This window comes from Crotalus tigris, unplaced genomic scaffold (genome assembly GCF_016545835.1).
Source record: "Crotalus tigris isolate CLP2741 ecotype Arizona unplaced genomic scaffold, ASM1654583v1 scf7180000017753.6788120, whole genome shotgun sequence".
Taxonomy (NCBI): domain Eukaryota; kingdom Metazoa; phylum Chordata; class Lepidosauria; order Squamata; family Viperidae; genus Crotalus; species Crotalus tigris.
Window position 1 is genome coordinate 1,463,208 of NW_024096615.1, and position 27,383 is coordinate 1,490,590.

Consider the following 27,383-nt stretch of genomic DNA (forward strand, 5'->3'; position numbering starts at 1 on the left):
GCTTGACTCTGTCTTTTTTGTGGCAACCCCTGAGATATTGGAACACTGCTATCATGTCACCCCTATTTCTCTTTCTCTTCATTAAACTTTGTTGTTAGTTACGAAGTCGTGTCCGACCCATTGTGACCCCATGGACAACATTCCTCCAGGCCTTCCGGTCCTCTATCATCTTCTGGAGTCCATTTAAGTTCATGCCTAGTGCTTCAGTGACTCCATCCAGCCACCACATTTTCTGTCGTCCCCTTCTTCTATTGCCCTCAATCTTTCCCAGCATTAGGCTCTTCTCCAGTGAGTCCTTCCTTCTCATTAGGTGGCCAAAGTACTTGAGTTTCAACTTCAGGATCTGGCCTTCTAAAGAGCAGTCAGGGTTGATCTCCTCTAAGACTGATCAGTTTGATTGCCTTGTAGTCCAGGGGATTTGCAGGAGTCTTCTCCAGCACCATAGTTCAAAGGTTCAAAGTTCAAATTCTTTGGCGCTCAGCCTTTCTTACGGTCCAACTTTCACAGCCATACATTGCAACTGGGAAAACCATGGCTTTGATTATACATATTTTTGTTGGCAGGGTGATGTCTCTGCTTTTTAGTATGCTGTCTAGATTTGCCATAGCTTTCCTCCCCAGGAGCAAGCGTCTTTTAATTTCTTGGCTGCAGTCCCCATCTGTGGTGATCTTGGAGTCCAGGAAGATAAAATCTGTCACTTCCTCCATTTCTTCCCCATCTATTTGCCAGGAATTGAGAGGACCAGATGCCATTATCTTGGTTTTCTTAATGTTGAGTTTCAAGCCAACTTTTGCACTCTCCTTCTTTACCCGCATCAAGAAGCTCTTTAGTTTCTCTTTACTTTTTGCCATTAGAGTGGTATCATCTGCATATCTTAGGTTGTTGATATTTCTCTCTGCAATCTTAATTCCAACTTTTGATTCATCTAGACCTGCCTTTCTCATGATGTGCTCTGCATATAAGTTAAATAGGCAGGGTGACAGAATACAACCTTGCCGGACTCCTTTCCCAATTTTGAACCCATCAGTGGTTCTGTGTCCAGTTCTCATTGTTGCTTCTTGACCCGCATATAGGTTTCTCAAGAGACAATAAGATGGTCTGGTATTCCCATCTCTTTAAGAACTTGCCACAATTTGTTGTGATCCACACAATCAAAGGCTTTAGTATAATCAATGAAGCAAAAGTAGATGTTTTTCTGGAACTCCCTAGCTTTCTCCATGATCCAGTGTATGTTGGCAATTTGATCTCTAGTTCCTCTGCGAAATCCTGCCTGTACTTCTGGTAGTTCTCGATCCACATACTGCTAGAGTCTAGCTTATAGGATTTTAAGCATAACTTTACTTGCATGTGAAATGAGTGCAATGGTGTGATGGTTTGAACATTCTTTGGCATTGCCTTTCTTTGAAATTGGAATGTAAACTGACTTTTTCCAATCCTGTGGCCACTGTTGAGTTTTCCAAATTTGCTGGCAAATTGAGTGTAACACTTTTACTGCATCGTCTTTTAAGATTTTGAATAGCTTAGCTGGAATACTGTCACCTCCACTAGCTTTGTTGTTGCTCAGCTTTCCTAAGGCCCATTTCATTTCACATTCTAGGATGTTTGGCTCAAGGCCAATGACCACCCCATCGTGGTTATCAGGGACGCTAAGCTTGTTATTGTATAGTTCTTCTGTGTAATTTTGCCACTCTTCTTAATCTCTTCTGCCTCTGTTAGGTCCCTGCCATTTTGATCCTTTATCATGTCCATCTTTGCATGAAACGTTCCCTTCATATCTCCAATTTTCTTGAAGAGATCTCTGGTTCTCCCTATTCTACTGTTTTCTTCTATTTTTTTGCACTGTTTATTTAAGAGGGCATTCTTATCTCTTCAAGCTATTCCCTGGAATTCTACATTCATTTGGGTGTATCTTCTCTTTCTCCTTTGCCTTTCACTTCCTTTCTTTCCTCAGCTATTTGCAAAGCTTCCTCAGACAGCTATTTTGCTTTCTTGCATTTCTTTTTCTTTGGGATGGTTTTAGTTGCTACCTCTTGTACAATGTTACAAACCTCCATCCATAGTTCTTCAGGCACTCTATCAGATCTAATTCCTTAAATCTATTTGTCACCTCTACTGTATATTCATCAGGGATATGATTTAGTTCATACCTGAGTGGCCTAGTGGTTTTCCCTACTTTCTTCAATTTAAGACCAAATTTTGCAACAAGAAGCTCATAATCTGAGCCATAGTCAGCTCCTGGTCCTGTTTTTACTGACTGTATAGAGCTTCTCCATCTTTGGCTGCAGAGCACATGGTCAATCTGATTTCTGTGTTGACCGTCTGGTGATGTCCATGTGTAGGGCCGTCTCTTGGGTTGTTGGAAAAGTGTGTTTGCTATGACCATCGTATTCTCTTGACAAAATTCTATCAGCCTGTGCCCTGCTTCATTTTGTACTCCAAGGCCAAACTTGCCTGTTATTCCAGTTATCTTTTGGCTTCCTACTTTAGCATTCCAATCCCCCATGATGATAAGGACATCATTTTTTGGTGTTGATTCTATAAGGTGCTGTAGGGCTTCATAGAACCAGTCATTTTCATCCTCTTCAGCACCAGTGGTTTGGGCATAGACTTGTTGGACTACTGTGATATTGAATGGCTTGCCTTGGATTCTCACTGAGATCATTCTGTCATTTTGGGGATTGTATCCCAGTATTGCTTTTCCTACTCTTTTATTGACTATGAAGGCTACTCCATTTCTTCTGAGAGATTCTTGCCCACAATAGTATACCTGATGGTCCTCTGAATTAAATTCACCCATTCCTGTCCATTTTAGTTTGCTGATTCCTAAGATGTCAATGTTCAGTCTTGTCATCTCTTGTTTGACCACGTGCAGTTTGGCTTGGTTCATGGATCTTACATTCCAAGTTCCTATGGAGAAAAGATCTTTACAGAATCGGACTTTCCTTTCACCACCAGATGCATCCATAGCTGAGCGTCCTTTCGGCTTTGACCTAGTCGCTTCACTCTTTCTGGTGCTACTAGTACTAGCCCTCAGCTCTTCCCCAGTAGCAAATTGGACACCTCCTGACCTGAGGGGCTTATCTTCCAGCGTCATATCTTTTTGCCTTTTGGTACTGTCCATGGGGTTTTCATGGCAAAGATACTGGAGTGGTTTGCCATTTCCTTCTCCAGTGGATCACATTTTGTCAGAACTCTCTGCTATGACCTGTCCGTCTTGGTTGGCCCTGCATGGCATAGCTCATAGCTTCATTGAGTTACGCAGGCCCCTTCGCCACAACAAGGTTGTAATTCATGAAGGATTTTTTGCCATTTACATGCTAAAGCAGCGGTTCTCAACCTGTGGGTTGCAACCCCATTTGGGATCGAACGACCATTTCACAGGGATCGCCAAACACAGTCCGCCATTTTTTCCCTCTTTTCCTTAGCTGTGCTACTCCCTTTTATTCTATTGGCTTTTGAAAGCCAATAGAATAGACTCTCTTGAATAGAGTCTAATTCTATTGGCTTTCAAAAGCCAATAGGAATTGTCCAGGCTGTCTCTGCCCTGCTGAGCCCGCCAAAAGCCCCAGTCTGCAAACAGTGCTGCAAGTTGTTTGCACTGAAGGTAAGCTGTCTGGAAGCTTCCACCCCTCCCTGCTGAGCAACCACTAAAAGAGGGCCAGGAGTGGGAGATGGGAGGCCGGCAGGCGCAGGGAGGGTTGCTGGCGCGCATGGGGCCCGGCGGGTGCCTTACCTCCCTTGGGCTGGGCCAGCTGGTGGCCCACCCGATGGTTGCCCTGCGTCATCGCTGCCCCTTGCCAGCTACGCCTCGGCCAGTGCAGGGGGCGGCACCACGCATGTGCGGCACTCCCTGGCAGGGAAAGTCCTTGACTTACGACCGGTTGGATACTCCTCGACTTATGACCAGTTGGGTAGTCCTCGACTTACGACCGGTTGGGTAGTCCTCGACTTACGACCAGTTGGGGTCATAGCATTAAAAAGGTTGAGAACCAATGTGCTAAAGGAAGACAGATGAACCACTAGACTGGGAAACCCTTCAGCAGAATGTGCCAGGGATTGACTGTGTATTGGTAGGTAACAGTATGTCCTGTATGGCTTGTCTTTAACAGTAGATCTGCTAAAGTATTGTTGGAGCATGAAAGAAAATAAGCTAAGCTTTGTTTAGGAAACTTCATTAGCAACTTCAGCCCATCTACAGCTAATCTGCAATCTATTCTTCTCTATGACAAAGAAAGAGCAAGTAATCTGAAAACCTGAACTGCACAGAGGCAGATAAGAAAAAACTGAATTTAGAGACAAAGAAAATGATAAAAGCCCAGAATATATTAGTCTAAAGTTCAATTTTATCAACTTTAAGATATGTGGATTTCAACTCCTAGAATTCCATAAGATGTATGACTGCGAAAGCTAGAAATTAAGATAGAATGAGAGAGAAAAAAAGATATGCTTGTTGTGTACATTTCTTTAAAAAGTCTCTAATCAATGTAAAAATCACAAAGGTGAAAGGCCTATTTTAATGCACATGAAGTTCTGACAAGTAATATAATTCATAAGCAGTACAAATTTAATTTACACTTAATTTTCCATTGAAATAATCCAGGAAGTACTCTAAAAAGAAAATAAAAGGAAATTTGCAGGAAGAGTATAGGTACCCAAAATAGGAAAAGATGGGGGCCTTTTGCAGAAATAATTATTACTATTTATTTTTCTGAAATGAAATTAATCTACAAAAGAGCTGTGCAAAATCTGTCCTAGGTAGAGCAGATGAACTGTTATTTTTTTTTTACAATTCTGCCTAACAGTCTTCAAAGTGGCTCAGTAATGATAATTTTCTATCATATTCTTCCAAACAGCTTCCATGAAAGTTAATTTGTGTTTTCCCAATACTTGCTGATGGTAGACAAAACAAAACAAAAAAACATACACACTTTACTGCTATTGTCAGTAACTGTATTCTGATACCAAGGCAATCTTACACGTCTCTTGAAAGCCCAAAGATGCTTTTTCACGAGGCAACTGGACTTTCTTGTTTTTCTTTGAAGACGTTTCATTTCTCATCCAAGAAGCTTCTTAGATGAGAAGTGAAATGTCTTCAAAGAAAAATAAGTTGCCTCGTGAAAACACATCTTTGGATAACTATGACCTGGATCTGAGAATCTTCACAGACATTTAGCTATTCTCTCGAAAGGTGAATTTAATATCTCCATCTACACAATTTAAATTATCGCTCGTCCCTTACCCAGATTCCTTTGATTTTTCAAGACCTGAAAATTAGAATGAGTTTCAAAAAAGTTTTGAAATTTCTAGTCTTTTAAAAAAGAAATTTTAGAAGCTAATTCCATCCTTTTATTTTTTCAGCCTGGTTTTAAAGATGTCCAAAAAATATATCTTAATAGAGTTGTTCCCAATTGTGTCATAATTTTACTTGGATCTAAAATAAAAATGGCCCTTTGGATGGGCAGAAAAAAAGGGCAGTTTCATGTCTTCAATGACTTTCAGTTTTCTGATTATACCTATCATTCAAATGTTTCTAGTTGTAATTAAAGTTGAAATACGAGTCAAATTTCAACCCTTCTTCACTTCTGTCTTAGCCACAGATTATTTTTCACACATGAGCTCTCAAAAAACCTCAGATGCTATCCTTACTTTCATATAAGCATGAAACAGATCACAGTGTTGCATACTTATTGATTTGCTATCATTGTCAATGGCCCAGGGGGACACTTTTTTATCCCTTTGATTAAATTCTCACAGAGGAGGGGGAGTGATGAACATCCCCCCCCCATTCCATTTACTAGGTGGTTAGTGAGCTTGCCTTATGCAAGAATCCAGGCAACTACAGATGTCATGAAAAAGACACAAAAACCTCAAAAAGTTTTGCAGCTCATATCTGCTAATGACTTACTCTCCTATAAATATGGGATTGTAATTGCAAATATCCTTCTGATGTATATGCAAAATGTGGTAAATAAAGTAGTACTTTAAGAAAATTAAGAAACATGGTTTTCCAAGCCTGCTATTCTATTGCTTACTCTACTGTCATAGTTTTTCCATCTCAAGAACTGTCTATATGGCACATATAAGGATTTCAAAATTTACTACTGTTTTTTTTCTCTGAAACTAGTGAAACATCAGACAAACCAACCGTGTCTTCACTAATATTTAAACACACTCAAAGTCTGGCAATATCTTTTCTCTCAAATTTCATAGATTTCAAGAAAACAGAGGGAAAGGAAATCAGTTATCTTTAAGCTACAACCCCACATTTTATAGCCTGAGTTGAAAAACAGAATAGTGTTTTTAGAAAAATGTCTTCTAATACTTCATACTTTTGTAGTAATTTTCTCAACAGTCCTAAATAACTTCCCTTATGCACATAGTAAGCCCAAGGCAATACATTCCCCAAACAAAAACATCACTTAATAGCTTGAAGTGTAGTTTTTATGCAAATTATCACCACAATTATTACCACCCTCACCCCTTGTTCAGGACAATGAAATTAAGATGATGCAGAATAGAAGGAATTTATGCTAGGAAATCCGCAAACTTAAATTTGAAAGCTACACATCCAAAGTACTTCTCATTCATAAGGCACATATAAACAAACATAGCGATCTATAGGACCACACTTATCTTGGCATGAAACAATCAATACATCATAAAGAAATGGCTCTGAGCAAGTTGTTGAAGAACAACATGGGAAATTTCTCTCCTTGCCTAAGGCTACACTGAAAGCAACTCATTTTCTATGTCCCACTTAATCTGCAGTCCCACTTTTCTTCCCTACACCTCTCTTGCCTTCATAGACACAGTCAATTTTGTTCATGACTGCTAGGCAATGTAGCGTGGCTTAATTGGCTTCTATCACCCCTTCCAGCAATTCTATATTAAAAGAGTTGGTTTCCTATTGTGTGCAATTTGATTTGCAAGCAGGGTGCTAAGGTAGAAAGGGAATCAATGCATAAAAGCTTATTTACTGAACAGTGGGGGAGAAAGTCAGAGAAGGGGGATAAAATAATTTATTGCATGTTTGTATGGCACCCTTTGCTCAATTTCTTTAATAGGAGAAGAATAACAGAATGGGAAGACATCTATTATATTGACTTCAAACACATAATCCCTCTGTGGAAGGACTATTAGGTTTGTGGGTGGAGAAGATTTACTACTCCCTTTTTAACCACTCAGTTTTAAAATCCCAGGTTTTATATTATGGAAACTCAGAGATCTCCAAGCAGTTTATTTGGAATGGGGGTGGGGAAACATTTTTAGTCATTACCTTTGTTAGAAGTTATGGTTGTTATAGCCCTTTGAGTCAATCTTGGCTCCTGGTGATTACTTGGACAGGTCCACACTGTTTTATTGACAATCTTTTGTTAATGATTTGCTGTTTTTTTCCTAAGAAAGAGGGACTGTCCCAAAATTATATGCTGAGGACTATAATTCAAGCTTCCTTACTCCTAGTCCAGCACTTTAAAACACTATACCAAACTGGCTCTCTTCATTTTTTAAGAAGGTCCTTGTCTTCTTCTGAATGTTTACCCCCACTTCCTCATCTAGCCTATAGTTTTGATGTTCTTTCTCTGATCCTCTTTTGCTTTTCAAGTGCTGCTGAGGTCAGCCAGCTGGTCTAGGAACTTATTGTAACTTAAAACAAGTCTAACACTTAGTTCCCATTTATTTAATTCCTAGTGATGCCATATACTGTTTTTTAAAAAAATCTCTATAGTCACCAGGAATCAAATAAATGGGAACTGACTTAGAACTAAATTAGAGCCAAAGGTATGGCTTAGCATACATACATACATACATACATGCATACATACATACACTACTTCTCCCAGTTTGCAAGACTTGTTCTTTGAAATTGGAGCAATTTCTTTAAAAAAGGAAATCTAATGTATAACATTTAATCTAATGTTATAGAAAATGGTAGCATACTCCTGCAAAATACAGTAGCTAGCTAGCTACAGATGGCCTTTCATGACAGGAATCAAATAGATCTGCTATCTGAGGTATTAATTTTAAAGAGAAGGCTTTCATTTTTGTTTCCTTAACAACAAAGATAAGGAACTTGTCTGATCAACAAATCCTTGACTGTTGATATAGCCAGTCAAGGTTTCTTGTGATTCACAATCAGTCTTGGAGGAAGTCCAAAGACATGTTGCTCACTCCAATAACAGGTATTGTTGAAAGCTAAATATGATTTGCTGTGAAAAGAATGAGCAGTCAAAAGATTATAAAAAGTAGGCATGGGTTGTAGCTTCAGATTTAAATTTCCAGGTTCCCGTTTCATGATGGATGAAAGAGCTAAATTCAAAGACGGAGAGAAATCCCAGCTGGCTTCCTCTTACAATGAAAAAGAAGAAATCCTGTTAAATAAGCAACTTAGAATTCTAAACTCCATGAAGAAACAGACTGAAAATTCCATAATTCTTGACCAAAGGATATTGTACAACAGATTCACCTTGAAGCTCAGGAGATCCGAAGTGGCTCATGCCAAGCTATTTGGCGATCGAGAGCTTGTCAAACAGCTCTCTCGGAGTCTCTTTCCAAATCTGCATTCTGTTGTAGCTGACGATAGTAAGAAAGCAATTGGAGTTCTATTGCAGAATACAGAAGCCTCCAGAGCTATTTCAGCTCCATGCAGAATTCAGAAGCAGCAAGCTGCTGCCTCTGTCACTAACAATCACAGCAGCTACAAAATCTGGCAAGGTAAGAAAGCTGAGATTAAAGAACGACAGAATTCTCTTCCAGCTACAGTGGAAATTAATGCTCAACTGCAATGTCAGAAGAGGGTCACTTCAGGTGCTAAAGGAATTTCTGAAGGTCAGCTTAGTTTTATTCAACCTGCTAGATGCAAAAGGTCCCACACTTCCTGTCATCAAGAAAACAGCAGATTGTCCAGTGTGAAGTATGGCTTTGCAAAAATCTTCCCCCAGCCGTTGCATTCAGCACATCAGGCTACAGATCCTAGTATGTCTTCATCACTGAGATGTCCAAAAGGGCATTTTTTGAAAGAAAAATGCCCAAATGCTAAGAGCAGAAGTCACAAATGGAGACCAAATTCAAGGAATCTTTTCTTAAATTTGGAGTACGTACCTTTAGAAATATTCAATAGCAAAAGTAAAAATTTAAAAGTACACAATTATGATTTTTTAAATGATAAGATCAAGCTCTTTCTTAAGGAAGTTGCCACTTTAAAACAAGAACAAGTCTGCCATTTACAGGACTATTACTCTGACAGACTGCAAGAACAGATAAGCCAGAAAAGTCAGATAAATCAGGATTTTGTATGGGATAATACTCAGGAGCAGAGAAAATGGAATCCAATAGGTTCAGAGATCAACCATCGAAGCATTACAATGAAGAAACTGGACATGGATTTTACCAAAAAAGACAGCCCATTAGATATTTTAATATGGGAATATTACAATAAGTTACTTACTGAAGAGAATCTCATTGAAAGACACTGGCTAAATAATAACCCTAATCAACTGATCACAAAGCAAGACTTGGACAATTTTCTTTCCAAGATTAAGAGCAGCTCTGGGATTAATATTGACTAAAACATGTTATCCTTCTTTTAGGTTTCTTAAGTGGTGCTTCATCATTTATTAGAATGCAAATATATATTTAGATTATCTTCTGCAAATGTTTTCTATCCCTGCCCTGGTGAAAAACAGGCAGGGAAAGTTAATGATCTTAAGCATCGTATCTTAGAATTATCCTTACCATCTTCTATACATTTGATTAATAAATACAAAAAATATGTGAAAATCATGTACTTTTTAAAACTTGGACAAGCTTGTGGAAAAAGACATTGCCTATCTTTTCTGCACTGTATTCTTATTGGTTGATTTAAATGTGTGTTGATCTTCAGTATAAGTAATCAACTTTTATTCTTCACTTTGTATTGATTTGGGTAATCTGAATGGTGACAAAGTGTAGAATAAAAGTTGATTACTTATACTGAAGATCAACATGCATTTAAACTCCAGGATTGTAAAAAAATATAATTACTCCCTAAAATATGTGAGCTTAATTTGAAGCAAAAATTAAACTGGGACATTTCAGTCCTCGTATGGTATAGATTAAAAATAGTATTCTTTTAATATGAAAAAAATCATATATTTAAATCAGATCTGGTCATTTAGCAAAAATATCAATAATATTGGAATCTTCTTGGTGTCCTTTTCATCAAGCTGCTTTTTCTTATTGTTTTCAAGAATTTGATGCTGTTAAATTCTAAAGTTATTCAACATTATAGTTCAGTTTCTTGACTGAATGTAAAATTAAATTTGTGAAGGAAAGGGTTGGATGCAGTTATCAGCACTCAGCCTCTCCATTTCTTGGAACAGTTGTGATTTACTACAATAATTATTTTTCTGTCTCTCTTAATATGCAAGTATCTGATTTATGTAAATAAAAACAGGTTAAGAATTAATTCTCATAGTAATTTAAATGGTTTAGCTTGTGAACTTTTATTACATCAAAAGTGCCGTTTTGAATCTCCAAATTATTCTGTACTTTCGTCATTTTGGAATATTTATAGGCCTGTGATGAAATGAAAAATGAAAACTAAGGGCAGAAGACTGGGTAGGCTGGGCCCAGAAGAAATGTCTGTGGGCACATAATCCATGCAGGCCATGTTGGTCCTCTATTAAAATGAAAATGGCTCTTTCTTAACTTGATTCCCAATAGATATTCCTTCTTGAGTTTAGTCCAGGATGAAATTTCTGATACTGGGCTAAAACTGAAAACTTAATACTTAGACTGTGCATGAACCTAATAAGAAAAATCAATAGTTCTAGTGCATCCCAAAATAACTTCTTGGTTGTTACTGTTTAAATCAGAATTATATGCAATCCATTTAATTTTAACCAATTATATTTTCTTGCCATATAATTGCTGTACTTGGATTCTAACAGGGGTCTTATGGCTTAAATGGGAGTCTTGGAATTTAGGAAAATTCCCAGCAGTTTAAGGAGCTCAGAAACCATCCCCACAAGAAGACTATAGCATAAGCCAATAAAGTATAATCCTAGCCTTCTTTTGGAATCAGTTTCTTGAGCTGGTCTATCTCCCGAGCTGACCTCAATCTTGAAAGCCTGCTAATGTCTTACTTTTCCACTCTCACATACCACCATTGTGTCAGGGAAGAGCCAGTCTGAACATCTTCCTAATATTATGTTCATTCTCTGGCCTTAAGGAATCCTTCTGCTTGTGTTTCTGCAGGTTTATTTCCACGGCTTTCTAAGCTGGGGAGAGTGACATTCAGCAATAACTAGAGAGCAGCTTCCTGTAGCCAGTTTTTATTCTGACTGCAGCTTGCCAGAATTCTCAGATGAGGATCTTTTCTAATCCCACTATAATTGATTCTAGGAAGTTGTTCACTGATAATTAACTGTCTCAAATAAACGTTATTTAAACCATACTGGACAAATTAGTACAGGCAGTCCTTGACTTACAAGTGGTCGCTTAACAACTGTTCAAAGTTACAATGGACCATCCCAAAGCTACTTACAATTCTTTTTCGAAGTTATAAAGTTCATATACCCCTCCCATAGTCATGTGATTACATTTTGGGTAACTGGTTCACTTTATGGCAGTTTGCAGTCAGGTAACTTTGATTTGTGACTTTTTTATTGTTTTTGGAGTTTATTTTTGGGTTCTGGCAAAAAAAAAAAACTATTGGGGAAAAACACATTTGCTTAATGATCATTGTAAAAACCGGTTGTAAATTCAAATTACATTTAAGGGCTATTAATGTAGTCTTGTATTTTTTGAAAACAGAAAACAGATCCTAGCTATGCAAATCTTATTGTACAAGTGAGAATTACAAGAAAGCTTGGATATTTCTATTAAGAATGTTCCAGTTCCATAAGAACTAGAAAAGGATTTCAGCTGCTTAGTTTCTGCTTTCTACTTTGATTTAAAATATTATGTATCTCATAATTATTGGCAAATGATCAATAAACAAAATATTTTACTTCTTTCCTACTAGCATGTTTAATGTAAGTAAACATACCACTTATTTCCACCATTTCTCATTCCATTTATGTCAAGAAATGTTTGAGTGGTGAAAATTATCAGCAAATTTCAAATGTACTGATAAGCTTTATACTAGCACTCGAGTTTTTCTATTCTATAATTTTATCCTTCTTCACCAAGAAATTCCAAAATTTCAGACCTAGTATCATACTAAGAACATGACTTTTTTTCTTTGCCTCTGGACCATGTCACTAGACCAGCATTGCTATTTTATTTGATATTATAGTTACAGAGGAACTGTCTCTTTCTATTACTATTTTTTTTAAATAAAGCAAACCTAAAAAACATTTTCCCCTTCCAAGGATTTCAGATTTTAGTCTTTTTCATTAATACCAATTCTGCACCAATTGCAGGAATAGCTATCACCAAAGCACATGCTCACTTCTGCACATCAACTGACATTTACAGTGAGAGGAACACTACTTGTATTGTCTTAATAAAGCATGTATGATCATTTATTCATTCTGTAATAGCAGCAATGAGCAGTGTGTAGGGATGCTCTGTGGAAAGGTAAAGGTTTACATTCCGAACCTATGATATGCCATGTAAAAGAAAGAAGTAAATTTAGGATTTACTTTCTACACATTGAGTGAATAAATTGGGAGTATTGCAATGCAAAAGGGTCCTTTAAAAAACCATTTCCCCCTATTGCTGGATGATGAGAAAAAAAAGGCATCTCCTTGCTGCAGCAGTGATCATATGCCTTGATAAGGAAATAGCAGTTCATTTAAAAAAAAAAGCTTGCAGGGAAGACTAAATTGTCTATTTTAAAATGTCAAAATAAGAGAAATCAATAGTTTCTTTTTTAAGTGCACTTCACATACTTTTGTTTATGGACCCAACATTCCGATTTCTCTCACATTTGCCTCTATTCTAAAGTTATTTGGCTGAAATGCACTTTTCCCAGTAAATATTTTCCTTAAAAAGAAAAAGGTGAAACTATGTTCATATTTCTATATGGCTAGAAATCTTGCTAATGAAAAACCCAGTATGCCACAAGACATGTGAAAGACAACATATATAATGAAATGACTTTTTGTTTTAATTGTTGTGCTGTGGCTAAAAGTAAAGGTCTGAAGGCTTTAATTTAACATTCCAAGTTCTCCCTTCCATCTTTATTGATTCTAATGCTTTTCCACAAATGTCTTTGGGGGCTAGAACAGCAGTCATTGCATCACACCATTTTGTTTTCCAAGATTTCAAGTTTTCAAAGCAAAACTGTTCAAAAAGTACAGTTCCTGATTTTGATTTGATAACTGGGACAAAAATGTAGCACATACTTAAAAGTTACACAATCTACAAATGATGGCAATATTTTCCTTGGGAGAGTACAGTTTTGTTTTCTTGTAAATACTCAAAAAGGCTCAACTTCAAGCAGTAATAAAACACAAGCAAAAGTGATTTAACCCTTTAAAATAAATATTCAGGAAAACCTCTCTGTACATATAAGTGAAAGAATATGTAACACTTTCACACTAAAAGAAAATAATTTGTTCATAGAAGCAGCTGAAATCTGCTGTTCCAGCCCAGAGTCCCCAAGTGAAGAAGGGAGGCCCAAATACAGGTGACTACGGTAGCTTGCTTGCTATAGCTTACGGCCTTTTGTAGGTTTTCTCTTATTGATTTTTGGACAGGGACACCATTGCCACCAATCGTTTTATCCCTTTTATTTAATTCATTACAGCATGCCAAATCCTTTGGCATATGTGATGGCCTTCAATAATCTCTCCTTAAGTTTCTCTTTGCTGAAGTACTCCGGAAGCAAGAGGACATTAAAGCAGGTATGAGATGTAGGTAACCTGGAGAAAGAAAAGAACTGAGTCTCAGAATTGTCTTGAAATATAAACAGTTCTATTAGCTTAGCATAAGAAATACTGATATTTTATCCATGTTTTATTTTTTTTACTTTTTAAAGAATTAGATTGTTCAAATACTATTTTGGGTGAGCTTATGTAACCCTCATTTGGGATGAAGTTGAAAACCTATTGCTTAACTAAATTTTCTGCCTATTTCTGAATTTTAAAGACTTTACCTTTCGGTGTCAGGGCCATTTTTGGCTATAATCATCTTTAGTTTTCCAAGTCCTCCTACTGGTGCTCTGTCTGTCCCTGTTGTAAACTGTAGGAAGAGTCTTTTTTGCTCATCTGTAAATGAATGGACTATTTCCCAAAATTCCCTGTAGAAGTGAAAAATAAACAGAAAAAGAAAAATTGTATGCAGTGTAAATAACGCATATGACTGCGTAGAGATAATCTGGACAAAACCCTGCTTTTTGATGTTTGCTTCAGAAGTAGCCAATACAAGATTATAATATAAAATATAACTTTCTGTCTTGTTAAAGACATAATCTCTAAGATACCTTATAAAGAAGGACAACTGGTTACAGAAAGCTCAGTTTAGCTTTATTTTCTTTTTAGGAATAACTGATTGGGGTATTTCAAAATTATATGCAAGTGAGTGTCAAAACTGAAATTCCCCTATGTATGGAACTACAACAGGTCAATTAGGATGCCTGCAGAGGCAGAGTATTTCATGTATTGACATGGATCTTACGATGACCAGATTCCATCTTTAATAGTGGTGACTTTCTTATTACTCTCTTTTGAGGGAAGCAAATAACTTGCTTTCACCAATGCAATAAAGCACCTCTAAAGTTACACAGTTGAGAGTAAGAAAGCTTTACTCACTGGTTAGAGAAGAGATGTCTAATGTCTCCCCTATACAGTCCAAGAGTGTTGACGTATTAGTAAACATACACTGCTAGCTGGTAGAAGATGGTGAGGAATGGTGAGACAACTTGGTCTTGTCCTCTTTTTTTTGGAAAAGTCCAAGTGGACTCTATGCCGACACAACTAACTTTATCAACCACTCAAGGCAGTTTTATGAAATAGAGCTTATACACAATACCCACAATAATAAACTTTGAGGCGCAAAGAGACTGATAGTGACTCCAATATATGCATACAGAGTTAACTGATGCTTTATAGGATCTGGTAGTTTGAAAAACAGGAAATGAAAATCACTCCAATTTTTACTACTTTTATTTTAGCAACCATGTGCATCACTTGATATTTCTTGTTTGAGAGTCTAGCTAAAGATTGAAGGCTTTCAAGTTTTCCCCTTTCTTTCATATTTGAATATTCTTATTTGAAGATGTAAGTTCCATTTTCTATAGCTATACACAGAAAAGCTTAGTCCCCATACCTAATTATAAGAGAATCTCTGGTATAGCCACCATCGTATTCTGTGGTTTCTTCCAGGGCTTGGAAGTCTAGATTCTGTAAATAGAATATATTGTATTACTATTATACAATTTAGGACCAACAGCAAAACCAATATTTTTTTTCCATTCAATTGAAATGCCTTACCCTACTTCCGCAAATAAGCAATTCAATCTCCTCAGGTCTAAATAAATATTTTAGGGGAGATTCATTGGTTACCATGTGGAATCCTCTTCGAAATGCCTTAAATTGTTTTTCCACTGATTTGTTCAGAATGTAGTCAGAATACAGATTAACAAATTCCTGTTTAATAAAAAGCAGACAACATCAAGCTTCTTTACTAAGTCAGGTTTGAGCCTTTGTCTGAAATAAAAACTATGCTCTTCCCATCATCCTCTCAGAAACAAGATATGAACTTTCTCTTGTTTAGCAGCCCTGAGACTTGCAAATCTGTAAGGTTTTACTGTTTCTACAAACTTCAAATTATTTCATAAACCAGTATTTCATGTTTTCTTTCTTTACCATTCACTTCTACAAGGCTGAAAATATTTTCAGGTCTATTGAATTTATCAGAATTTTTGTTAAGTCCAGTTACTAGTGAACAGTGGCTTTCGATTCCTTTAACAAAGGAGTTCCTATCTAACACAAGATATATATTTTATTCAAAATAGCTTCTTTAACTCACATGTTATGACTGTCAATTAACTGAATTTAATGGTAACTAATAATCAAAGTTACTGATGTGCTTTCCTGACTTGCTTTTATGTAATTTGTCATTCTCTTATTTTACATTTAAATTAAAAAAATATTAGCTTAAAAAAACCCAGAAATCCTTATTTTACATCAAAGGAAAGGCTGCATTCATGGTTCTTTTCCTTATATACCATTCTTCTGATGGTAGAGAATATATGTAGCTCAGGGCTGAAGATTTGGATTGCTAGGATTCTCTGGGCTTAGTTTTCCATTGACAGATGTTTTGTTACCCCTCCTCCCAATAATATGTTCAGGACTAAAGATGGACTTAAGTAGGTAATGAAATATCTGCAAATGAAAATTCAAGCTTAGAGAATCCATATAACTATTACTATCTTCCCTTAACTTAGTGCATTCTAGGTAATGGTTAGGAATTCTGAGAATTGTAATCTCAATGCCTGTGAAGGAAACCAAACCGGTACATTCCATGAATGCCAAGATGCATCAGAAATGCAGTTAGAAACATCAGAGAAATTCAGCTTCTGGTCAGGCACAGACTTCATTTATCTGAAGTAAAATTCTAGCTCTTATGGAGCTCTAGTTGAAAGCTCATGGCAATACTTAAGAGAGGTTAAAAAAAGGATGGGAGCAGACTTCAGTGCCTTATATACCTTTTTCCCCTACTGTGGCATGAGTTATTATAGTATTCAAAACAATGCAAATCATATAAGCAGAGATCTTGAAAAAATAAATCGGCATAATACAAATGGGTTGCAGAATGTATTTGCTCAATATGCTATCTCTGCAGTTTTAGAATACCACTTACTTAGATAATCACTGTATAATTAGTGGCAGCCATATTATATTACCTTTCTGTTTTCATTTGTAATAGGGATTTTATCTCCATTTTCCTTTAAATCATGCATCATTGGATTACCAAAGAGATCTGTATGAGATATTTGGAAGGTAATCATCATATCGTCTTCCACACTTCCCTCATACTGCAACAAGTCTCTTAAGCTCTGGTAGAGAACCTATAACAGTAAATATATTTCATGTAGCCTTAAAAAGCACTACAAGAAGGCTGATGCATATAATGTATATGAACATTAAGAACCTAGCTAAATGCATGCATCTACCTGTAACAGTCATTAGAATATTAAAAGTAACTGTTGGAAGTTGAGAATTTGATGATAGAAGAAGGAAATGTTTCTTTCCCCAAAGGATGCCTTGTTTTAATGAGCTATTTTTTCATATTCTGGAAAAATATTGCTTCCAATAGCTGGAAAAAAGATGGCAAATTTAGCTGAAAGTCACAAAATTACTCATCACGCATTCCCCATATCAGATACACAATTTTTCCTCATTTCCTCATGGGAGCATACGGATAACTTAATCACAACTAATTATGCTTCAGAAGCTAATGAATCTGGGAGCTCGTCCCTCCTCAAAATGTGGCTTCATTATCTCATACTCTGCTAGCCTCTATCACCTGGAACAAGCTAGTGTGCAATGTTAAGATTACACAGTCATTTAAAAGGAAATAACAAAGAACCTTTGTTAGCTATGACACCTTGAGGAGAAGCCACATTATACATTTCATAGCTACATCATTGCTGGTCATTGCGGTGTTTTTCTAAATTAAACCTGTAAGTATTGAATTCTGTGTTGGACAAATAACAGTGAACTGTCATCTTCTTCAAGATTAGCAGACAGTTCTAGAGTATATTTATTAGATGTGTACAAATCTTATTTGATACTAATATTCCTAAAATCCACATCAACATATGATTGACATCTTGTATAAATGCACTGCCAAATATAATTTCAGCAAATTATTATTACTTCTCTATGGCATTGAGACAATATTGTTCCTCATTTTACAGGTTTTTAAATTAAAAATCAGAGATCTACACACCCATACAAACGTAAACATTCAGAATATACTATAGAATCACCAGGTTTAAAATATAACAGCACTGAAGCACGGACTTCCAAACAGTAGGAAAACTTTAAAGGACTTACAGGATGAGAGTCTGCCAGATCACGGAAAGTTCCTTTTTTGCCCATTAATTTCCTGTAGACAACCATTGGAAAATGGACATCCAGAATACAATTATTGTAAATAGCTAGGCCCAATACAATCCCAATCAGTGTAAACTGTCCCTCAGTTTCAAAAGAGGATGGGTTAAACCAAAACAATTTTGTAGACTCATCGTAAGTGAACATTCCTATATAAAAAAAGTTACAAGATTACAGATTTAATAAGAATAGTCCAATAAAAAGACATTTTCTAATTATGAATTTTTTACTTTTGAATTCTATGTGTTAAGTCACTTTAATCCACAATATACTGCTCAGCACATTGAATAGCTACATCTGCACTTTATATAAAAGCCCAAAATGATAAAGTCATCATTGTTCCCTAATATTCATTTTAAATGAGCAGAACTTTAAAAGCTGAGCATTGAGAGAAAATGAGTTCAGGCTTTTATCAAGAGTGAAATGACTTTTGTGTATATCTTTAAAACATTCTATAGATTCAGAAAAATAATATAGTACAAATGTTCCAAACTTTTGTACCCATTTACAAAGCACAATGGAAGGGAACATGAAATAAAACTCCTTATTAAATATGGTATGTCAAAAACAATTTGCACACTTTTTCTAACATTTCAGATAAACATTAAGCTGTAACTATCTTTGAATGTGTAAGGTATTTCTGCTGAAGAGACATTTTGTGTCTCTTTTACAGGCAAAAATGACATGTATCTTTTTTAGAAGAATATTATGTAATTTTACTACTGCTCTACTGATGTAGGTTTTTTTTTAAAAAAATCTGAACAAAACCCAGTCATCACTGAGTGAATAGAAAGCAAACTTTTCTGAGATAAGAAAATGAGTAACTGCCATCTTCTGCATTAAATAGATTCAAAGAAAAAGCATTCAACCACAGCAGGAATCAACAATCAATTCAGGTAGTAATCAGGACCATGTGATTTCACACAGTGTGTGACCATGTATGTACTTGTATTAATATAAATATGTAAACAAATTAATAATGGCCCCAAACTCATACAATCATATAAAAACTTAAAGGTATTTCAATAATTTGGGTATTGCATGAAACTATATCAATTTCATTTTTATTTGAGGTCCACAGATTTCACCCAATGTCATGAGTGAATGCTCTATTTATTTCATGGGTGTCAAACTCAGTGCGTCAGGTGACATGTCGGGACGTATCACAACTTTTTTGCATTGTCGGAGCTGGGGTGGGCACGGCCTCCGTATGATGCAACCGGCCCAAAGGCCAGCAGTTTGACACCCCTGATTTATTTGGTAGATTTTTATCTCATTTCCCTGCCCCAAATCAGCTCAATGTAGCCTACAAGGAGATATTCATTCACTTTTTCCTCCAGAACAGCAAACCTATGAGGCTGGGCTGTGAGTGTGGCCCTCATCCAGCAAATTTCCATTATAGGAGATGGACTTGAGGCTGGTATCCCCAATCTTGGCACAATATTTTAATCCTTAAGTACAGAACATGCAGTGAAAAAATGGTGAGGAATGCAATTGATCATACACTAACCATGAAAATTATTTACTTACCAATATCGGGGTTGAAGATTTCTTCTACAACTAGTTGAAAAAATTCTTTGGAAACTCCTCCTTCATCAACCCCTTGTTCTCCTTCAAATTCTACATACAACTGCTTTTTCAAATCCGCTGGATTTTCCATTGCAATCATTTCTAACTATAAGGTGAGAAATAAAATAATCTCTGAATAAGTGCATATCATTGGATATGAATTTAATTTTAAAATAACTGAATGACACAATGCCAAAGCTTCAAAAACGCGACTTCATTTTGGGGAATAGCTGCAATGGATATTTATAATATAAAAAATTTTATTCTGCTGGAAAGAAAAGGTTCATAATGAATTTACAAGAGAAAGAATACACAAGAAACCTATTTTTGGCTTACCTTGTCAAGAAGCATGGAATTAAATTAACTGGGTTGAATGAGGGATTAGAAGCATGGTAGAAATACACCACACAGGTGACATTTCAGTGCAATTGGTGTGGTACAAGGACATATAAAATAGTAACCTGCTTTATAAACTGTTTATCAGGTAACTGCCAAAGAGTGAGAATCAAATTGTGGTGTCACTATTTGCAACTTTTTCTATTTTCACTTTGGAGTTAGCTTTCAAGAGTCTGCATCTTTTGTCAGCTGTGACTAACTTTCTTTAAAGAGAGTCCTAGCATTACAGTCTTCAATACTCTTCTACTTTTACACTGCCCCCCTCAAATTCTGGACACGTAGCACTTTTAAAACTAGTTCCATCATAAAAATAACTTGTAGGTGTGTTCTTTAACAATTTGGAGTGACAGTGGTGGTCATTGGCTTTAACAAGGAACTTAAGAAAAGATACAACATCACCATGGCTCATTAGAAGCCATGGCAGTTATTTAGGTATCTAGTAACTATTTAAAATGCAGTAAAACCAAAAATTAGCTGGTTTGGTAGCCTTTGAACTGAACTGTTTGTACCTGGTTATTGAAATCGTTAAGGCAGAGGTCCCCAATCTTTTGGGCAGGGACCGGTTCTGTGGAGAAAGATTTTTCCACAGACCTGAGAGTGCATGGTTTTGTATGCTGCCTGCATCCCACGGATGGGGCTTTGCTTGTTTATGTGGACCGGTTGCTGGCATGCTGCGGCCTGGTACCGGTCCATGGACTGGGGGTTGGGGACCTCTGCATTAAGGTTTTGCTAACATATAGGATAGATAGATAGGTAGGTAGATAGATAGACAGACAGACAGAGACAGACATTCTGTCATAAAGTATAGAGCAGGGGTTCCCAATCCCCGGTCCATGGACCAGTATCAGTCCGTGGCATGCCAGCAACCGGTCCGCACAAACAAGCAAAGCCCCATCCACGAGAAGCAGGCAGCACACAAAATCACGCACCCTCTGGTTCGCAGAGAAACCTCTCTCCACATAACCGGTTCCTGTTGCCCCAAAGGTTGGGGACTGTCAGTGTGTAAGAATTTAGATAACCTTTACTGTCATTTCTTTTTTAATGTGGGCACAACGGCATATATAAAAAATGAAATTTAATTGCCCGCTCTCAAAGTGAAACACATACATGAGACACACCTAAACATAATATATACAACATATGTATAGACCCACACCCCTACATATACATAACAAATAAATATTAAATACTGTCCATCTTGAATATATAATGGAAGGAGGAAGCTTGAGAGTTCATAAGGTTAATGCCATATGGAATGAAACTATGGCTGAATCTGGATGTTCTGCTACAGATACCATGAAGCCTCCTCCCAGAAGGTAACAAGGAAAACAGATTGCGAAGAGGATGTGTAGTGTCCCAGATAATCTCACTAATCTTACGGACCCTGCTCAAGCAACACTTCTGTGCTATGTCTTTTCAGCCATTCTCACCACTCTCTGCACCACCTTCCTGTCTGAAGCAATGATGCTTCCAAAGCAGACTGTGATGCTGTATGACAGGATGCTCTCGATCATCCCCCTGTAGAAAGCGATCAGGACAGGGGAAGGAAGATGTGCTTTTCTTATGTGACGCAGAAAATGTAGGCGCTGCTGTGCCTGCCTTTTCTGAAATCGACAATGATCTCTTTGTTTTTTTTCCGGTATTTAAAACTAGGCTGTTTTCCTTACACCAGTTCACCAACCCCTCAACCTCCTTGCGATAAGCTTCCACCTTGTCATCCTGAATAAGGCCCACTACTGTTGTATCATCTGCAAACTTCACAATATGATTGGTGGCAAACCTAGCACAACAGTCAGGGGTAAACATGGTGAACACCAGTGTACTTAAGATGCAGCCCTGAGGAGAACCTGTGCTCAAGAAAATAGTATTAGAGGTATTTGTTCCAACTTGCACATATTGGGGCCTGTTGATAAGAAAATCAAGAATCCAGTTGCACAAAGGAGTGTTTAAGCCTAAAGGCCAGTCTGTCTACTAGATGCTGGGGAATGATTGTGTTAAGTGAAGGAATTTGCTAATCAATTGGAGAAAAAATTTGAATTGAAAAGTTTGGGTGAAATACAAAACTATCTTGGTGTAGAGATACAAAAAACTGAGAAAGATGGCTATGTTCTCAGTCAAAGAAGGAAAATTGAACAGTTGTTGGAGAGATACAATTCTGCTCCAACACCTATGAGCATAGATTTTCACAACACTTTGGGCGAGGACAAAAGTGAAGCCTATGATCAGGAGATATATCAGACAGCAATAGGGAGCCTGTTATATCTGTCATAGTGGTCCAGACCAGACATAGCTTGTGCAGTAAGCATTTTAAATCACTTTACTGCCGCACCAACACACTTGCATTGGATGGGTGTGAAGAGAATTCTCAGGTATTTGAAGGGAACTGGAACTGGGTCTTCAAATACAGGTCTCTGAAGAATTAAAGTTAAAATGTTAACTTATGCAAACCAGAAAGCCCAATTCTAGAGTTGTGGTATTATTTGGAGGGACTTTGATTGGATGGAAGTCCAGAAAACAAACAACTGTAGCTATTTCTACTGCAGAGGCAGAATTTATTGCTCTGTCTGAACTTTGTTCAGAGGTAACCTGGTATGTACAGCTCTTAAAGCATTTAAGTATAGAAGTTAAAGAAGCTGTAACAGTATCTGAAGATAATGCTGCTTGCATTAAAATGGCAACAGGTGACAGAGTGAAAAGCAGAAGCAAGCATGTGGACATTAAGTATTGTAATGTCAGAGAAGCCATCAAAAGTAAACTAATTCGCTTGCTTCATTGTTCTTCAGATGCAAATCTGGAAGATGTAATGACTAAGCCATTGGGTAGAGTACACCATGGGAAGAGTACTAAATTATTTGGTTTTATGTCTATTCCAGTCATAAAAGGAGGAGTGTCAGTGTGTAAGAATTTATGAACTGGAATAGCCATAGCAATGAACCAGCCAATGAAAACCATTTTTGATTAAGACACAGTATTGGCTGTGTAAGGTATGTGATCCAGCCTATGTCTGGGCGTGTCTTAGTCTTCCCTGTGTCCTGATCTCCTGAATTAGTAGTTGTTGTTCTCTACCACGTTGCTAAGAACTGAATGAAACTCTGTAAACTCTGCTCCAATATACAGAATAACATTCTTCCCCTCATTCCCTCATTCAGTGATTCCTATGGGCTGAGGAACATTTCAAGGAAAAACTCAATGAATTTCAGGATATACCCAATTAGTCTGAAGTATCATATATTAAAATATCAATAAGCAAATACTTCTTTTGTTTTGCATATTCTATTATTGGTGTCTTTCTCCTTTTCCATGAATGCACCATTTAAAAGGAATGTAATTTTTTCCCTGGGAAAAGGTATTCTCTTAAGAATCTTGATTTCATCATATTCTAATGACTAATGGCTAGATATGACTTGGATGTGGATCAACATAATACATGACAATAAACAATTTAGCCTAAATTAAGGTTAAGGTTAAACAAAAAATTGCTTAACACAGTGTCAGCACTTTATATATTAACCTATTCAATCTACATTTTCAGAGAAGTAACATTACTAGATTGGAAAACAGAAAAATGTTTTTAAATAAATATATAAAAATTAATTAACAAATAAAAATAATCTAAGTCAGAATAACTGGCAAGATTCATGATTTAACAAAACTGCAGCACTTGCTTAATATAAAAAAGGCAATAACTGAAACTCCCCTGAAAAAAGGCAATAACTTCCTGAACTGAAAAGTACATTTTCCAAAAAAATCTCCATATTAAAACAAAGAAGTGTTTTCTTTTTTCACTCTTTGTATCATTGTCCGTGGATACATTAATATAATGGGGTTATTATGTTATAGCTATTATTGTATATATTCCAAACTTATCTTTTAAAAATATATGCAGTTCAATTATTTCATCCATGTAAAGTGAACTTCAAAATGCTTAAATTTTGTTTGTATAATTATATTTGGAATGAAAACTGAAACAAAATACTCTAGAAATATTCATAGCTAATTGCTTTGGCCTTGGTCAAAAAAAAGTTACCATCATTTTTCGGTTAAATTTGAATACTGTTTTATACTTGAGGAAACCAAGCAGAATATGGAATGGTTTTCATTCTACTAGACCAAAACCTTTGTTCTTTAATCAAAAACTTTTATCTAGTATGTAAATATTTTTTTATGGTACATATCGTTTTGAATATGTCCAGAAGACCCCAGAGAATATTAACAAAACATTAAGGCTCCTAATTATTATTTTTTTAACAGCAATAGATGACCAACTGCTTTTTACATATTAAGCTACTTACCCGAACAAGTGCATCATCTATGATGTGATCACGTCTCACTTTGAGTCGCAAATATGGGTTTAACTGCTGGCCTTGAACTAAACTGTAAAGGACAGTTATACGACGTTCACTGTACATACGGATTCTGTTGTCATAATACAATCCCAGGTTCTTGGTAACGGCATTCAGTATAAATGGGCATGTCATAAAGGAGAATTTATTTTCTGTCTCTACCTTGAAAAATGTATAATCTTTGTCCATTTCTAGAACATCATTCAGTGGTTCATTGATAAACTCTTCAAAGGGGATAAGTGGCTTTCGGCAATCTATAGTTTTTACACCAAGTTCAGTTTCCAGAGGGTCTATCCGAGGTCCTTTTTTATTTCTTCTTTCTTCACCCAACAGTTCCTGTAAGGTTAATTCACTAGATTCTGGGATAGGCTCTTCATCCTCCTCTTCATTGTGATCTGTATCTATATCTCCTCCTACTACATTTGCATAGTAAACCATTTTTAAGCACTTTGAAGCAGCAACAATAGCATCATCATCATTCACTAAGTTACGGCTATTGAATTCATTGCTTATGACTTTGTAAGTTATAAGCTGCTGAAAAGTTTCCATCATTCGTCGAATCTGGTCGGCACTGTACTTTGACCACAGTCTGACTAATTTTGCTTGAGCTGCAAGGGGTAGCTTACTCATTGCTTTGCAAAACAACGGTAGTGCCATTTCCAGGTACTCAGGACTATGAAGATTACCATTTTCCATAACAATAATAAACAAGTTGAGATAGTTAGGATCTCGAGAGTACACATTATGGTAAGTCAAGTCACATTCAACGTTGGGTGACAAGTACACAAGTGCATTTAAAAAGGCAGTTTCTATCTTTTCATTAGAAAGTAATCTATTGTAGACCCGTCTGATTGCATCGATATCTACAGATACTTCATCTGGGCCTAATTTTTGTAGGTTGTTATCCCCCTGTGAACTGTCACCCATTCTTGATGACGAGGATGATGATGATGGTGCAACTAAATCTTCCTCCATGGCAGAAGAACATGCAGCCTTTTCTTTTTCATCTTCATCTTTATCTTCATCTTTTCCTTGTAAAGACTTTAATTCTTCCTTGGTATGCTGCTTGGCCTTTCGAAAACTCTGCACCAAGGCCTCAGCACTAGAAAATACTCTCCCAATAACACGTATTAAAGGAGAATAGTCTTCTTTTTCTCTACATAGTTCAAGAATTTCATATACTTTTTCTTCTGTTAAAAAAGTCACATCTGGATAAAAACGAAAATATTCTTGAATTAAAATTAAATACATTTACATAGAAGGCATTAAAAGAATTACTATTTACAACCTTCAGCAGTAATTAAGTTTCTGCAATCAGAACACACAACTTATTTTCCTGCTTACAGAAAGTGTGTACCTTACTACCTGTTGCCACCAATACAGTTCTGCCTCTTAATCTTAATATTATAAAGAAGAATGGAAAGCGGGCAAGAAGTGGGGAGAGGCCACAAAGGATATAGTTAGAATAAGCTATCTATCAAAAAACTAAATATATTCTGAATTTCCAGGGAAGAATGGTAGACTGAAGATGTCTCTATAAAAAGCAGAGCTGGTGTTTGTGGCTAAGAACAGGGAACTGATATCCTTCAACCTTCTCTGAACGAAGAAAGAATGAAGATTGCCCAAGCTACATTCCCTACAGTTGCTTCTCACAAAGAAAGTACAAAGCAGCAGGCTTTGTTAAGAGTTAATAGATGAGATGTAAAATACTGTCAATGTTATTATTTATGGTTCTGTTTGGACTTTTTGCTAACTACATTGGAGAAGATATTATTTATTGGGTTTACCTATACTTAAGAGATGAGTTATGGAATGAAAAACTTTATACCTGTTAATTAGGAAGAGATGAAGAGATAATGAAATGATTTATATTTGTATTGAGAATATAAATTTTTTTCCCTTTCTGTTTATTTTCTTACATCTTTTTCTTTTTTTAGTTTGCATAATCTTTACTTAATTTTTTAAATAAAATTATTAAAAATGAATATATTCTCACATATAGTAATTTGTGAATTTCTTTATTTCTATGATTATGTAATCATATTGCAAATCAACAGAGATGAGGGTTATTCAAGAAATATTATGGAAAAAACAATATACCACTTAAGAAGTTAATTACGGAGCTTAAGGTCACCCTTGCCAAACTTTTAACAGTACTGTGGTCCTAAATTCTGAATGAAAGAATAAATGATCCAAACCTGATATATACACATATTTTTTAAAATTATGCCAGAATGGAAGGTGGGTTGGTTTTTTTTGTTAACATAAAAAACATAATCAACATATCTAATAGTTTCCAGTTACAGGTAATCCTTGATTTATAATTATAATTGAGCCTGAAATTATGGTAATTGTGGTGATTGTAGAGTGGGTCAGCATGTGACCTGACCCAACTTTAAAACTGCATCCTGGCTTTCTTCGCGATCCTGGCTTCTTCACCCCAGTGTTGCAGTTCCCTCCTGCCCGCTGAACAGACTCCACCCCATACAAGGTGAAATCAATCCGTCAGGCAGCGCTTTTGCTCTCAAAGAAGCTGGGTAACAAACTCCCATTTTTATTGCCTCAACAGCAAAAACGCTACTTGCAAGGGAGATTCCACCCCATTTGGGGTGAAGTTTCTCCATTAGGCAGCATTTTTGCTCTCACCCAGCTATTTTGAGAGCAAAAATGCTGCCTGATGGAAAGACCCGAGTGTGTGAAGAATGCTTTTGCTCTCAAAGAGGCAGTAAAACCAATATTTGCTGGAGACTGGAGTTTGTTAGGCAGCCTTTTTGCATTTAAGGAAGCTGGCTGAAAAAGGTTTGTCCCAAAATCCAAGCAGAAATCCAATCTTGGATTACCAGACAAATCTTCTTCAGCAACACTCTAGGTGGCAGTGTGTTGTGACCTTCCCTATTGTCTTTCTGGGGAAGCCACAGGAAAGATTACAAATGGTGATCACATGATTGCAGGGCACTTGGCGACCTGTCGTAAGTGCAAACACATTGCCAAGCATCCATATCATAATCATGTGACAGCACTGCTGCTG

General features: G+C 36.5%; 1 protein-coding gene across 4 annotated transcripts in view; it reads right to left on the bottom strand.

Moving 5' to 3' along the window:
* Nucleotides 1–13,132: 13,132 nt before the first annotated feature.
* UBE3A (ubiquitin protein ligase E3A) overlaps nucleotides 13,133–27,383 on the bottom strand; it is a 76,198-nt gene continuing 61,947 nt past the window's right edge. For all 4 annotated transcript variants that reach the window (XM_039340666.1, XM_039340667.1, XM_039340669.1 and 1 more), the window contains 8 exons: nucleotides 24,305–25,563; nucleotides 19,578–19,722; nucleotides 17,991–18,196; nucleotides 16,835–16,999; nucleotides 15,420–15,575; nucleotides 15,256–15,329; nucleotides 14,084–14,227; nucleotides 13,133–13,850 (listed from right to left, as the gene is read on the bottom strand). In XM_039340666.1, coding sequence (XP_039196600.1) covers nucleotides 13,730–13,850; nucleotides 14,084–14,227; nucleotides 15,256–15,329; nucleotides 15,420–15,575; nucleotides 16,835–16,999; nucleotides 17,991–18,196; nucleotides 19,578–19,722; nucleotides 24,305–25,563 — 2,270 coding nt within the window. In that variant the 3' untranslated portion in view covers nucleotides 13,133–13,729. The remainder of the gene's footprint in view (nucleotides 13,851–14,083; nucleotides 14,228–15,255; nucleotides 15,330–15,419; nucleotides 15,576–16,834; nucleotides 17,000–17,990; nucleotides 18,197–19,577; nucleotides 19,723–24,304; nucleotides 25,564–27,383) is intronic.